Raw genomic sequence first — 17,029 nt, 5'->3', positions numbered from 1 at the left:
CGTGGCCATTTTTTGACTATATTGATCTCCTTTAGAAGAAGAGCTCCATATAAAGATATACAAAAATGATCAAATTTTAAAACTAAAATGTATGAATTTTTTCTTTGCCAAATGATAGTTGACAGCTTAAGATATCATATCTGAAAAAAATAAGTTAATATCTGATAGTTAATTTGTTGACCCCCCAGCCTCCTTAAAGGAATCATGCTATACGTTACAGATTCTCAAAATTTGCACTGTGATTCATTGATGTCAGACTTAATGGTTTGGCCCAAACACATATGTATGGTAATTTTTTTTATTAAAATTCATTATTACAGCAGAGAACTGCTCTTAATAATCATTAATGAATAAAGTAAATTGAATCAAGAGTAAGAGTGGCATCTGAAAACCGATCAATATCAAGAACATCCGATCCTAACCTTATGTGCCAAACAAATATATATGTATAACTCCACATTTCAATTTTGCATTATTTGAAGGCATTTTGGAAGGAAATCATCATTTTTTACACTTAGTAATATGAAATTAATTTATGAGGAATGAATTTTATAGCTACTCAAGTTGAATTTATAACCTGGGTTGGAACAGATTACAGATTTTTATGCCCACGCCATAAAATGGCCGGGGACATATAGTGTTTCCCTGTTCCGGCATTCTGTCATCATTGACTTTCCGTTCATTATCTCGGCAACAGTTGCACATATTCAACTCAAATTCGACATATAGATACATCATAGAAAAACGCAGGTCAAGTTCAAATTTGGTCATAGTCAAATGATTTATGACAGAGTTATCGCTCTTGAACTTAGGATAAAATAAGAAATTTTCAGTTTCCGCTCTTTAACTTTTGTAGGAATGTATGCATAGGGTCGAAATTGCATATGCAGGCTGCAGATTCCTAAATATAAGCGAGGAATTATTTATCGCGTATTTTCGCGAGTAACACCACACGCAAAATAAATTACTCGCTTTTATTTTTTATGGTGCTAAAATCCATTTAAAATCTCTTGATTTGCCGTCCACTCGCGAATAACTGTTCTCGCGATTTGACGTTAAAGAGCCGTTTGCGATAATAAGTACTCGCTAAAAATAAGGAATCTACAGTATTTTACTAGAAAATACAGGTCAAGTCCTAATTTGGTTGTGGTCCGATGATTTTGACAGAGTTATCCCTCTTGAACTTAGAAAAAACAAGAAATTTTCAGTTTCCGCTCTCTAACTTTTGTAGGGATGAAAATTGCATGTGCAGGTATTTTACTAGAAAATACAGGTCAAGTTTGAATTTGGTCATGGTCCGATAATTTTGACAGAGTTATCCCTTTTGAACTTAGAAAAAGTAAGAAATCTCTATTTAGGGATGTATGTATAAGTTTGAAATTGCATCTGCAGGTATTTTACCAGAAAATACAGGTCAGGTTCGAATTTGGTCCTGGTTTGTGACAGTTATGCCCTTATGAAAGATATGATATTGAATAAAAAAGAATTTTAAAGTTTGGAATTATTAGATTAAAAATTTGAATAATTATAACAATCTAATTCAGTAAATATGAACAAACGTCCAAGCGGGATTCGAACTTGAGATTTGCGGTTCACAAGTCCGATACTTTAAACACTTGGCTATGATAATAGTTGACCAAATAGGTCTATACAAACAATTTCACAAAACATTTAAATTGCCATCAGGTGACGCAGTGTCTTAAAAGTATAAGCATCGATGTATAGAGCCACATTAATAAGGTTAACTTTGACAGTTTTTATCTTAGTTATGCCCCTTGAACTTTGAAAAAAAAAATCTTTTTTGCAAACAAATCTTAAACTAAATAGGGCATTTGAAATTTGGCTACCTGCGGGGGCATTGAACTTGGTGTTACGACACATCTAGTTTTATTCCTCCCTTTCTTATCGATAATTAAACATAATGTTGTTTAAAAAGAATTTTATTACTTCTCACAATTAAAGAAAGGTCTGTGTTCTGCCTGTATAGAATATCAACATGTCCATTAATGGGATATACCAAAATACATTTATATACAATTTATATTCAATTGGAGTATAGGGTCGGAGGAATTTCTGTTAGAAAGGCACGGAGTCACAATACGACTTAATTACATATCAAGATATCACAGGCACCTGAAACGTGGAAAACATACAACTCCCCCTACCCCACCCACCAACCCAAACAAACACCCTTGATTTCTCCGTCAATTTCACCTACGAATTGCATTTGAAAAGTTCTGAGAACTGCTTGATGAAATAGTAACCGTTTAGTGGAAATTATTGAGTTTGATTTCTGTGGAAAGATCAGAAAAAATACACATATTTTGACGTCACTTTGTAATTTTTATGACGTAATAACTCCAAAAATGACGTCAGAATCCCGTGAGTTTAGCATACTGACCATTAAAATGACGTAACAAGAGACACAATTTCAGCAAATTAAAATTTTAAAGTAAACTTTTGCTCATTACTCGGTTACACGCTACCGGGCACAAATGCCAGTTGTGAGAGTGTTTACATAGACTACAGTCTATCATATGGTGTTTTATTTAGGAGATCCTATAGTTCTGAGGTGGTTTAAGCTTGTGTCAAACAAAGTATGTTATTATCGAATCGCACACAAAATATTGCGTAAAAAGACACATCTGTGAGAAAATGACAAGGATGACAATCAAAGAAGAATAGTGCACGGTGTAACAGAATTTGTTGGCATTAATTCGTCAGGTGTTTTAACCAATTTTTATGGGAACGATTAAAACTCAATAGAAGTTAAGTTTATAGGCTGCCCATATTTTGTCGTAAAAACCAAAATGGCGCCGGCATAGTTGTTAACCCAGATACATGTAGCATGAGAACATTAGCCAAACGTTGGCCCAACAATGTTGGTTATGTTGGGCCAATGTTGGCAATTTACGTTGGCCCAATGTCATTTTGCTCACCGGCGTGCCGTTGGCTCAACATGGTGGGCCTTTGTTGGTACAACGCTGTTTCTTTATATGTCAATCATTTCTGAATATGACAATTATTCCTGAATACCAATGTCTTACAAAATCAAATCCTGTACCTTTTTTTATTTCCCAGATTATACGACCAATTACATGTAATTTTACAGAGTTTGACCAAATAAATTTGTCCCCCTAAACATATATCACAATACATTCTTTGTCACTTTCATTAAAGTATCCCGTGGAATTTAACTAACAGTAGGAAGAGGTTGAAAGCTCAATGCATGTTTCTCTGTGAAAGTATATTCCACATCACTATCACCACTATAAAATATTGCTTTGACATAAGTGTCCTCAAGTTCAAAACTGTAGAGTTTTGGACGGTCACATTTGAATTATTCATTCCTCTTTTCTGTCGTTTCTCTGTTCCTAGAATCCATGTCTCCCACACATATTAATCAGTCCCTTACATATGAAGAAAATCAAGGGATAAAATTCTTCAGTTCACTAGCAGACACATACGCTTTGTTCAAATGCGGTACGTGATGGTTTGTGAAAAAAAAAACTGATTAAGATGCCCGTTTCCGGCACCGTGTAATTCATGGACTGGAGGCATGGAATGGAGTTATGGAGTGGAGTTTGGAGTTAAATTTTGGAGTCTAAGATTTTTTTTAAAAATTTGATTTTTGCTATTTAGAACAAAATTCTTCAGGTGACAACTCTGTAGTTTATTATATTCCCATGTTGCTATAAAGCACCAGCTATTGCAACATTTAACATAACCTCCTGTTACTAAAATTAGGTTATCTTGTTGAATCACCTGAAAATCTGCTCAAAAACAGACAAATAATGTTTCTTTCTACTTGTTTAAGTGGTGTCATTCATGCCCGTTTGATATACCGTAATTCATTTCAAAGTATTTTTCTGCTCCTTTGGCCTGAGACTTTCCGATTGTTTAAGCAAATATATTCTTTATTGCAATACCCCCAAAATAAGAGTTACTGAATGTGAGCTTTACATTGATCAATCTTGGTATAAATATCAGATTTAATTTGTCGTACTGACGTATAGAATAAAGATACAAAATTCTTCAGGTGACAACTCTGCAGTTTTATTATATCCCCGTGCTGCTATTGGAAGTGATGCATGTGTTCCTTGGAAAAGTGTAGATGAACATTTTAGTTTATATTTCTGTAACTTAAAACTAGAAATATGTCCATAGGACATGAATATCCCGTCCAGTGTATATTAGTAATGCAACATGAAAATTTGTATTAGTATATGAAGTTTGAAGTGAATATCTTGAAAAAGTTTCTTTAAAATTGAAATTGAAATCTAAAAAATTGGATAAAAATGATAAATTCTCACCAGATTGTGTATAAGTGTATTAAGTGCATAAGCTTACATAAAAATATCTTAAACGGTTTCTTTAAAACTAAGCAAAATGCAAATTAAAGAAAAGTGAGGTCAAGGTCATAGGAAAGTGCAAGGTTAAAAGATTTGATGCAGTTCTCACCAATAAGTATCAGCATATTAAGTTTGATAAACATATCTTGAATGGTTTATTTAAAACCGAGCTAAACACTGATTTAAGAAAAGTGAGGTCAAAGGTCAAAGAAAAGGTCATGGTCAAAAAATGTTGATGCAGTTGATAGCTTTCATCAGCATGTATTAATATATGAAGTTTGATGAAAATATCTTGAATTCTTTATTTAAAACTGAGCTAAACACTATTTATAAGAAAAGTGAGGTCAAGATCAAAAGAAAGGTTAAGGTCAAAAAATGTTGATGCAGTTGAAAAGGTAACATCAGTATGTATCAGCATATGAAGTTTGATTACACTATCTTGAATGGTTTCTTTAAAACTGAGCTAAAGACTAATTTAAGAAAAGTGAGGTCAAGGTCAAAGGAAAGGTCAAGGTCAAAAAATGTTTACGCAATTGAAAAGCTCTCACCAATACCTATCAACATGTGAAGTTTTACAAAAAAATATCTTGAATAGTTTCTTTGAAACTGAGATTTGAACTGAGCCTTAATGCAAAGCTCGACAGAAGGACAGAAGGACGGAAGACAGACATGACAAACATTATATGGCCCGGCCATATTCATGGCGGGGTATAAAAAATATATTATGAAGTAAACTAGTGGTATGCGTTTTTAATGTTTATTTGAATTATTAATAAATATCAATTTTGACCACTTTTCATAATAATTATTAATCAAATTTCTTTGTAACATCCATCAGAGCTTTTTTCACAACCAAATCTATACGATACGTACTTAAGAAAGACATTGTATCAGTCATATTTGAAAGCTTATGTTCTAGGAGTTGATATATTAACAAATATTCATTTAAGATATTGATTGTTAGAACAAGTCTGTCGAAGATCACATTATCTATTACCTAAATCTCAGGATTGATATTATATTAATGTTAATTTTTATTTAGACAGATTAATCTTCTGGTCCAACTCTTGAAGTTAATCTTTTTCTTCAAAAATGAATTACCCATAATTATTGTACTTAAATGAATAGCATACTGATGTGAATAAATGGGTCTATTACAATCGCCTAACACTGCCTGCATTCTCTTGTATAAATACCTCTTGACAGATTTAATGTGGTACATACAGTGGCTGCACCAAATTCCCGCAAGTTCTTTCAGATAAGGTCATGGGTATTAATTTCACTCTCATTGTCAAAAAGTGTGTTATCTAAAACAGTGACAGTTTATTCTATGTTTTAATCAAATTTAACTGTTACATAAATAATGATCACCATAGCTTTCAACACATAATTGGAAGGTGATAAAATCCTTTGAACTAAATTTTAGCTTTCTGTCACATCTTTGTTATGTCTGCTAACACTTTTATATGTTTTTGACCACACAGCTGAACAATGTAGGTGAATATATTGTTACAAGGTTGTTTGTAGAATAAGACCGATGATTTTTCTCTCTATATAATTTACTTTAGATTTGCAAACATCAATTTTGTATCTTAAAATGTGACTTAAAAAAAGATTATCAATAATTCACATAAATTTACTTAAATAATTAAATAATATTATGATACTGTAATATGAATAAAATACATTGGTGACTCACAATTTTATCAATTTAGAAGTTAATGGGAAGGAATGCACTGTGATGTTAGTTAAGGGATGATAATATTTATATAAACTCCTAAAGAATGCAATAATTTTAATGTATGCATGCTGTTAAGTTAATTCATGTAATAGTGGTATAAAGTGTAAAACTTATTTTAAAACTAATTTTTTTTTTTAATTTAACATGGAAGGTAATGAATAGGTGAGTGTATATATTGAAAAAAAAGCGTTCATATAAATTGCTTTAAACACTGAACCTAATAGCTCTTGACAGGTTTGTTAACACGTCAAATTTAACCGTATTAAAATAATCAGTAAGACCGACTATATCTGTTGATTAATTATGTTCAACAGTTTCCAAACATTTTTAAAAAACAGGGGTTATCTTGTCAGTATCATGTCTGTCTATTCAATACTGATGTAATTTTCTCAAATTACAAATACTTACTTAAGTTTCAGAAACTTACAAATTTTAATTAAGTCATTGTACCTATGAATTGTCAATCTGTTTAGTTACAAGACATGAAACAGCCAACAAAGAATTAAAGACTTTCATACTAATGCAATTTCTTGAACATCTTTTCCATTCATGTTTTTAAAAAAAATCTTAGACTCCAAAATTTGACTCCAAACTCCACTCCAAAGTCCACTCCATAACTCCATTCCATGCCTCCAGTCCATGAATTACACGGTGCCCCCGTTTCCTTGGATACCGATGAGTCAGCTGCCGAGCCAGTGAATTTCACCACTGACCTATTTATTTGGAGCTCTAAAACACAGCACTTTAATTCAGTGATGCTAAATATGGAATTTACCAAGATACAAAATTACTAAATGCAATTCACAGACTTATAAAGTTTGTTTCATGATTTTTTTCTATTTAATATAATACTAGATCAATGTTTATAATGAGTTGCTTATTAAGTTACCATCGATTTACAATAAATAAACTTAGATTGATGAATGGCGCTTTTCACAATATTGGGCCAACGTTGGACCAGCATTTCATCTCCAACATTACAGGCTACAGTGTACATGTACATGCATTTGTCGAAAGAAGGGGGTCTAAAACGGAATCTCTCTCTCTCTCTCTCTCTCTCTCTCTCATTTAATCAAAACTATGACACGTATTACTTAAATATTTTAAGTTCTGAAATATCTATAACAAATAATATGAATGCTTCTTTGTATCATCTTGTCCGAGTATAATCAAGGGGAATTGTCTACAGATTCATGTAGAAGTCTGTTTAATAAATCATCATAAAAAATGAAAAGACACATAAATAAATTATTGCATTAAATTTTTAAAATACGAGTGTATACATGCAATACGTCCACAGACCGTAGAAAAATATTTAAATTTTTTTCTCATTATTTTACAAGGAATTGCCTTGACACGGAAATACATGTATGGTTGTTACATGTACAACCGTTGTAATTCATTCTATAAGTCAGTAATGTCCTCTTCGAAAATCATTATTTGTAATGGTTTTATATATCAAACATGGCCGTAGGAACCGGGGAGGGGGGGCACGGGGGCCGGGGCCCCCCACCAATAATTTTGCCGATATATAGATTACTATAGTAAACATAGATGCTATATGCTTGTGCCCCCTCAATAAAAACGTCTAATGACTTTTTTTTTTAAAGGACAAGGTATGGTAACGGCCGAATCTGGCCCCTTATTTTATGTAAAATCAGAAAACAGTTAAAATTATGATAGTTTCTAATTAAAAACTTAAAATGATGCTTGTTTTAAAACCAGCACTAATTTTGATTCAAAGCTTACAGGGAGGCCATAAGGGGGTGCAGAATTAGGACATTTTCCCGAATTTCCTCAATTCCTGTGGAATTTCGTCAAATTTGAGATACATTTTACTTCGGGAAACATAGAGCACAAGTTTGCCTATCAGAGATTTTTATATATAAGATGCATCTGATACTAGTGTATAAAATATATAAATTTGGTAGATAGGCAAGCTTGTGCTCTAAGTTTTCTGAAACAAAATATGCTGTAAAATCGATGAAAATTTGCATAAAAATGAGAAAATTCGGAAATTGACATGTTTTCTGACCTTCCTGTGACCTCTGTGTTTCCCATAACTTAGAACCAATATTCATTTTGTGGCAAGGGTAACAACAGGTTTCTATTGATAAACTGTTGCATCATTCTGAAAGACACCCAAAACCAGGGACCAAAAAGGGGTCTTAGCCTATCTTGTCCTTTGCTTGTCAGGAAATTTTTGGTAGTGCCCCCTCAACTGTCAACTGAAAAACGTATGGCTGTGCCCCCCAAACTGAAATTGCTTCCTACGGGCCTGTCAAATAAGAATAAACATATTTATTTTACAACTAGGATGATTTTATCTTTTAAACTCAAGAGTTCAGTAACAATGACAATGTTTTTACAGCGATCAAAATCGTGTGATTAAACAGCTGAATTTAAACATCATACATATGTGCAGAAAATATTGTGAGAAACTTAATTAATAGTTTTACTTAATGTGCATGTTTCATCTTTCTTAGGACAATTTTTGAATATTTATTTATTTATCTATTTTGCGCCTGACATTAGAATACAATATTGATTAGATACACTGCATAGAAAAGATCAGAGGCATTCCGCATAATTCGTTCATCGTGCGTTCACCGTTCGTTCACCGTTCGCTTTGCGCTCGCGTTCGCGCTCCGTTCGCGTTCTGCGTTCGCTCACCGTTCAGCGTTCACCTACCGTTCATCAAGTTGCGTTCAGCGTTCACACATCGTTCACTCACCGTTTACTCTGCGTTCGCTCACCGTTCTCTCAGCGTTCGCTCGCCGTTCAAGTGGGAATTAGAACGTTTCAGGGACTGTACATGTAATTTCATTTTCTTAAGAGAAGTGTACAGTCTTTCGCCTACATCCACTTCTCTTCGCAAGCCTTCATGTTTTAAGCCGGTTCGATTTGCATCTTCCAAAAGAGGAAAATGTCATCTTCTAACTTCCGGTTTCTCTTGTTAAATCGAACAGTGTTCTTCTGAAATCAATATGGCGTCGAAACGAACTTTAGTTAGCGCTGCAATGATTATTATGACCGATGAAGATTTCGACATACCAAATGAGGATTTTTCATTTGTTACACTATGTGCAGCTTGCAATAATATGTAAGGGACTTTTATCGAGCTTTCTTTAACACAACATGCTATTTATTCACAAATTATGGTGATTGCTATTGCTTTTATGAAGTCCTAATTTGAAAAATACATGTAATAACATGCGTAATATTATGAATCAGTAGTCTGAACCTTATCTTTATCTGATTTGAATTATAAATAATTCTACATTATAAGACCTGTCATCGGAATCATAATTTCCTTAAAGAATTATTTCACGCTATTCTACAATCTACCAATATGCAAGTAATTTAATTGCCTTAACTGTTTTCAGACAGGAGCAAAGAAAACGATATAAAGTAGAACGCTTTGTACAAGACGTTGTTTCAAGATATTCCTTACACACGTTCAAGACCTTCTTTCGTATTTCAAAGACTACATTTGAAACTTTATTGGAAAATATTCAGCATATTCCAGAACTACTACTAAGAGAACCAGCTGCTGGACGACCTCAGATTTCACATGAAAAAGGTTTACTGATGATGCTGTGGTATATAGGATCACAAGAAACTATACGATCTATTGCAGATCGATTCAATGTGTCTGAGTCAACATTCCATTCCCACAACAGAAGGATGTTAGATATTTTCCAAAAATACTTTCTTCAAAAATTTGTGATTTGGCCAAATGATGTGTAGACTGTAAATAATGAATTTGAGCTAAAAAAAAAAAAAAAAAAAAAAAAAAAGAACTTCCCTGGTGTGATTGAAGCAATCGACTCTACACATATACGTATAAAACACCTAGTGGACACTCAAATGATTATTTCAATAGGAAAAACATTCTTCGGTCATTCTTCAAGCAGTGTGCAGAGGAGATAAACGATTCACAGACCTTTACTGTGGATGGCCTGGGCGAGTGCACGATGCTCGCGTTTTTCAAAATTCTCCATTGAGGCAAAGGGGCCCAATTCTTTGTGGTCAGTGCCATTTGTTAGGTGATGGGACATATCCGTGCAAGCGGTGGCTGAATACTCCATACAGAAATAGAGGAAATCTTACAAGGGATCAGATTAAGTTCAATCAAATCTTATCAAGTACCAGAGTAATCATTGAATATTCATTCGGCATATTGAAAGGCAGATCTCGGCGACTCCAATTTGTAGAAATGAATGACATTTCTTATGTTGTCAAGGCTGTCATAACAGCTTGCATCCTACATAACATTTGTATCCTGAACCAAGATGAACTTGATGAGCATTTTGACAATGACCCTCAGCAGGTTCCATTAGTTTATCCGTTGTGTGAAAATGATGCAGAGGGTCAATTAAAGAGACAATTACTAACACGGCAATTGGCTAATACTTAAAATCTGCATTTTCTTAAATGTTAAAAATGTACCAAGTTAAAGAATTCAGTTTGACAATGAAAATTTGGTATAGAAACAGAAGCTGTCATCTTCTTTTAAAATAAAACAATGCATATCTAATTCATGTAAAAAAAACTGTTTTATTATATGAAAAAATATATAATAAATGAAATCAATCATCTTCTTGATGCTTATAAACATAACAAGAGGCCCATGGGCCACATCGCTCACCTGAGCACATTGGCTAGGAAAAAGCACAAATCACTTCAGTATTGAAAAGTTTAAAGGGGGGTGGGGGGGGGGGCTTGGATTTTGAACTACTTGACGATGCTTCCTTATCAATATAACAAATGGCTTTGCTGTTCTTGAGCAGAAGATTTTTAAAGATTTTTTCCCTATATATTCCCCTGTTAAAAATTTGATCCCCCATTGTGGACCCTTCCTACCCCCCCCCCCCTCATTTGAACAAACTTGAATATACACTACCTGAGGATGCTTCCATATCAATATGACACAACATGGCTTTTCTGTTGTTGAAAAGATTTTTTCCAATATATTCCTATGTAAAAATTTGAACCCACATTGTGGCCCCACCCTACTCCCAGGGGTCATGATTTGAACAAACTTGAATCTACACTACCTGAAGATGCTTCCATATCAGTATGACAAAACATGGCTTTGCTGTTCCTGAGAAGAAGATTTTTTAAGTTTTTATCCCTATATAATTCCTATGTAAAACTATGATCCCCCATTGTGGTCCCACCCTACCCCCATGGGTCATGATTTGAATAAACTTGAATCTACACTACCTGAGGATGCTTCCATATCAATATGACAAAACATGACTTTGCTGTTCTTGAGAAGAAGATTTTTCAAGTTTTTTCCCTATATATTCCTATGTAAAACTATGATCCCCCATTGTGGCCCCACCCTACTCCCAGGGGTCATGATTTAAACAAACTTGAATCTACACTACCTGAGGATGCTTCCATATCAATATGACAAAACATGGCTTTGCTGTTCCTGAGAATAAGATTTTTTAAATTTTTATCCCTATATAACTCCTATGTAAAACTATGATCCCCCATTGTGGTCTAACCCTACCCCCAGGGGTCATGATTTGAATAAACTTGAATCTACACTACCTGAAGATGCTTCCATATCAATATGACAAAACATGACTTTGCTGTTCTTGAGAAGAAGATTTTTAAAATTTTTTTCCCTATATATTCCTATGTAAAACTTTGACCCCCCATTGTGGCCCCACCCCAACCCTGGGGGTCATGATTCGAACAAACTTAAATCTACACTATCTGAGAATGCTTCCATATCAATATGACTTAACAAGGCTTTGCTGTTCTTGAGAAGGATGATTTTTCAAGTTTTTTTTTTCTGAATATTCCTATGTAAAACTTTGATCGCCCATTGTGGCCCCACCCTACCCCAAGGGGTCATGATTTGATACCAACTTGAATCTGCACTACCTGAGGATGAATGCAAATCAATATGACTAATTGTGACTTTGTTGTTCTTGAGAAGAAGATTTTTCAAGATTTTTTTCTATATATTTCTATGTAAAACTTTGATCCCCCATTGTGGCCCCACCCTACCCCTGGGTCATGATTTGTACAAACTTTAATCTACACTACCTGACGATGATTCCATATCGATATGACTAATTGTGGCTTTGTTGTTCTTGAGAAGAAGATTTTTAAAGAATTTTTTCTATATTTTCCTATGTAAAATTTTGATCCCCCATTGTGGTCCCACCCTACCCCCCAGGGGTCATGATTTGTACAAATTTGAATCTACATTACCTGAGATGATTCCATATTAATATGACTAATTGTGGATTTGTTGTTTTTGAGAATAACAATTTCAAGATTTTTCCTACATATTTCTATGTAAAACTTTGATCGCCCATTGTGGCCCCACCCTACCCCCGGGGGTCATTATTTGAACAAACTTGAATCTGCACTACCTGAGGATGATTCCGTATCAATATGACTAACTGTGGCTTTGTTGTTTTTGAGAAGAAGATTTTTAAAGATTTTTTTTCTATATATTCCTATGTAAAACTTTGATCCCCCATTGTGGCCCCACCCTACCCCCAGGGGTCATGATTTAAACAAACTTGAATCTACACTACCTGAGGATGATTCAGTATCAATATGACTAATCGTGGTTTAGTTGTTCTTGAAGAGAAGATTTTTAAAGATTTATTCCTTTATATTCCTATGTAAAACTTTGATCCCCCATTGTGGCCCCACCCTACCCCAAGGGGTCATGTTTTGAACAAACTTGAATCTACACTATGTAATGAAGGTCTCACATAAGTTTCAACTTTTACAGCCCAGTGGTTCTTGAGAAGAAGATTTTTAAAAGATACCACTAAATTTTCACTAATTCCTAATTATCTCCCCTAGAAAGAGAGTGTGTCCCTTCATTTGAACAAACTTGAATTCCCTTTACCCAAGGATGCTTTGTGGCAAGTTTGGTTGAAATTGGCCCAGTGGTTCTGGAGAAGAAGTCAAAAATGTGAAAAGTTAACAGACGGATGGACAGACAGACGGACAGACAGACGACGGACAAAATGTGATCAGAAAAGCTCACTTGAGCCTTCGGCTCAGGTGAGCTAAAAATATATATATATAAAACAAGAACAGTGAGATCAATATAATGGGGAAAAAAATCAAACATTGGCTTAATTAGCATTTTAAAAAATAAAGAACATCACTTGAAGCGACTTACAGCCACTGAAAAATCTAATAAAGGGCATGTAAAATCACACCTTATTCTAAGCACAAATAATGACATGTCAAGGCCATCATTGAGTACTTGCTCAGAAGAAAAATTACTACCAATGAGGAGTCATCAGTATCTCAAAATAAATCGATGGGCTGAACAATTTTCAATCATTTAGGGCAACAAAGAGTAAAACACTCTGTCATGTACAAGATATCGCTTGGGAACAAAATCAAGTATTTCATGTCCAAAACTGCACCTTAAAGCATGTTCATTTGCCCACTTTTCATAATCTCCAGAAGGAGTCACACTAATAGCCTTAATACACTTAAGATTTTTCAGCAAAACTAAAAAAAGTTTCTGGCCTGATCTCTACAGAGTTACGAATTTGTAGATACTTCAGTGTCTTTCCAATCTCCTTAGATAATGACAACAGACCATCCTCACTCAAGTTTGGTAAACTACTAATGAAGAGTTTCTTCATACACTTGCATTTCGATAAATTTTTAACAATGTTTTCATTGCAAAGATTTTCATTTTTGGAACCCCTGACATCCAAATATTTCAAATTTTTGAAACTACCCAAAACATCACAATCTTGCAGAAGTGTTGCATCAATGGTAAGATTAACACAATTTTCAAAAAGTTTCAAAAATTCTACAGTGAATATCTCTTTCATTCCTTCATTGAAAAAAATTCAGGTAAGTTATTGAATTCCATACAAGGCCACTCTTAAAAAGACAATTCATGGATCTGCAAACTTTAGATACAGAATGGTACAATTCTGGAATTGGAATGTATGTCAATATTTTGCATATTATTTCTGGAGGCAAGTCGCATAAATATGCATATCCTGTAAAAAAAAAAAAAATAGTAAACACATAAAATAGTTCCACCCAACACAGCAGTAGTTCTATTACAGAAAATTTTCAAGAATGGATAGTCAATTACTGGTAAATATCACTTAAAAATACAGCAAGTTTAGAAACTTAATATAAAATACCATTTGAAAACAGTATGAGGGAAAAGGACCATATAAAGCATAAATAAGTCAAATCATTACATCAGAATTCATGGGCCTACATGTCAATGCATAACAGAGATTTGAAGACATTTAATCTTTCATGCTCTTTAGAACTGAGAGGAAACCACTAAATATTTCCATTTTTTCTTTATGCATTTTCTCAATTTTTTTTCATGTTTTCTTCATTTTTTTTATTTTGATTTTCAACATAATCTTCCAAAAATGGATTACTTGAGAAGAATTAGATCTGGAAGAAGAAATTTTTCTTTTCTTTTTGGGCTTGGGATCAGTGATACCTGGCTCACCAGAGCCTGAGCTTGTGCAGGGCTCATCTTGAGTAAAACTTCCACTATCCAAGCTCGAGGATAAAGATGTAACCACAAACTTGGGATTGATGTCATGTCTGTCACTAAAGATATCCTGAAATTCTTCTTCGTAAGGAAAATCTTTTCTTTCATTCCCTGACTTAGCCTGATCAGCTTGATGGCGCTTGAAGGCACTGAGTTGTGTTTTCCACCTTCCTTCAACTTGGGCAACGGAAAAATCAGTTTTAAAGCATTTGTTCAATTCTTCTGTAATTTCTGACCACAGTTTTTTTCTTGTGTGTGGGCGATAAAAACTTTGTTTTCCTTTCCTTGTACCCTGAATTTATGAAAACTGTGTGTTCATATGTAAAAATGCCATTGGGAACTACTGCAGATGGTGATTGCTTCTGTGAATTTTCAGGGGTGTGTGGAACTGCAGATAGTGATTGCTTCGGTGAATTCTCGGGGGTCTGTGGAACAGTAGGAATGTCTACAAAAATGACAAGAGAAAAATCAGTTACAAGCAAAAATAATACCTAAGGCAAACTTTAAAAATTTGTTTGGTTGCCCTCTCCCAACCGGCTGGCTCAAAATGGCCATCAGTTAAAAGCAAAAATAATACCTAAGGCAAACTTTAAAAATTTGTTTGGTTGCCCTCTCCCAACCGACTGACTCAAAATGGCCAGACTCAAAACTTTTTTCAACCTCCATGAATTACGATATTTTTTTTTTCATTTTATTCCTGAAATTTCCCGTTTGTCAATATGTTTGTTGAAATTTTCTGAGAAAAAAAGATTTTTCCACCTACCGACCCATTTTTTTTACCCTGTGCCAGAAGAGGGCAAGCAAACATTATTATAAATATGGCCTAGTACATACATTTATCATAAAAATATTATGGCTTAAAAAATGTATGGCTCATAATACTGATCTTGAGAGGAAACTAGTTGAATAAACTTGTAACAAGATGTCCAAATGATATTTGGAAAGCAAACTCAGGAGCCCAGTTATCAGGTCATGGAATTCAAATGATGTTAGGATAGTATGTCAATTTAAAAAGGGGAATTAATGACTGAAAAAAAGAATACCTGGCAATTCTTCATTTTCAGCTTCACTTTCAGTATCTTTCTCCATGGCTGCTTGTATGATGAGCTGTTTAGCCAACTGTTTTAAAGCAGGATCTGTTTTAAAAATATTATATTCTATGTAACAAATGAATGCAAACTTAATATAAATAGATAAATTTAATTGGTAGGAACAAATCCAAGTATGATAATTGTTCATTAACGTTAAATATATATAGTAGGAATCATAATAAACATGACATATAATTTTATTAAAAATGTGTTTACTTTAATTGTAAAAAAGAATATAAAAAAATAAAACCTGGTGAAGTAAAGTGCCCATACAACTCTGGCGACACTTGTACAGAAACAAGTTTCCCGTTGCCCAAAGTAACATTAATATTGGTGAATCTATAATTTAAAACAAAACCCATGAAATCAACTGAACATGGTTTTAACATAGCAAATTAAAAAAATAAAAAGGAAATATCTTTTTACACGATACATGCATTCGCTGTCCTTTTAACTCTAGTTAGAATAATCTAACTGTGTCTCGGGACAAGCCCTCACCACACCGGGTCCGTAGGACAATATCATTTTAACGATAGAACGTTCTATCTATTTTAACTCATGCCGTAGCCTAAGTTGAAACCCTGTAACTCACTTCTACGTAACTTTATGAATTAATTATCGTTTTGGCATTACGAAGAATACATATTTTATACATATTGTTGATAATTTTAATCAATTAACATCTGATCATAATATAAATTTAAAAAAAAATCTTTCAATTTTTTAACTAACCCGCCATCTTCCGCCATCTTGTTTTCCAGTCTCTTCTGCCCGCTGGGTGGAAGAGGCAGAAGATCTACCGGAAGTAATTTTTGACAAAACGAACACGTTTTCTTAAAGCGGAAGACTCTCCTTCGGTATCTAGATGAGCAAATCGAACCGGCCTTTTGACTCTGGAAAACATATAATTTTAGAACCGGTGACGGCCTACACTTCAACTGACATTTCGACTCAAATGTGTCTGAATGTACGTAACATACGTGTTACATAAACAATTTTAACATAAATAAACACAACTGTCACAAGAAAACCAACTTTTACGAGTTGTTAATCCATTTTCACAAGTTCTCAATCCCGGATTCAAACTAATGCTTATCTACCACAGCTCATTAGAAGAATTTGAAAATTCTTAGTCGGATAATTTGGAAAAATTGGCGAAGACGTATTTTGATGTTCAAAAAAGATTTTGACAATTCACTTTTGATTAGTCATATCATTCAAAATAAAGACTATTTCTTATATTTATTTTTCACTATTATAGTACAACTAAGGACGTATGGGACTGACGATTTTGAATCCACCGTGC

The 17,029-nt window shown here is 33.9% G+C and overlaps 1 protein-coding gene and 1 pseudogene across 1 annotated transcript; one reads left to right on the top strand and one right to left on the bottom strand.

Annotated features, from left to right (window-relative positions):
* Nucleotides 1-9,011: 9,011 nt before the first annotated feature.
* LOC133197971 (uncharacterized) lies at nucleotides 9,012-9,862 on the top strand. Its single transcript, XM_061334130.1, has 2 exons — nucleotides 9,012-9,196; nucleotides 9,480-9,862. Exons 1-2 carry the CDS (start codon nucleotides 9,081-9,083, stop codon nucleotides 9,841-9,843), a joined length of 480 nt encoding a protein of 159 aa, XP_061190114.1. The 5' UTR covers nucleotides 9,012-9,080; the 3' UTR covers nucleotides 9,844-9,862.
* A 3,570-nt stretch (nucleotides 9,863-13,432) lies between these two features.
* LOC133197970 (uncharacterized) lies at nucleotides 13,433-16,603 on the bottom strand (annotated as a pseudogene).
* Nucleotides 16,604-17,029: the final 426 nt, after the last annotated feature.

The sequence above is a fragment of the Saccostrea echinata genome, unplaced genomic scaffold (genome assembly GCF_033153115.1).
Source record: "Saccostrea echinata isolate AGI-Se365-2 ecotype Australia unplaced genomic scaffold, CSIRO_AGI_Sech_v1 ptg000032l, whole genome shotgun sequence".
In the NCBI taxonomy this organism is placed as follows: domain Eukaryota; kingdom Metazoa; phylum Mollusca; class Bivalvia; order Ostreida; family Ostreidae; genus Saccostrea; species Saccostrea echinata.
Note: the sequence above shows the minus strand (reverse complement) of the source record. Positions and strands in the feature narration are given on the sequence as shown.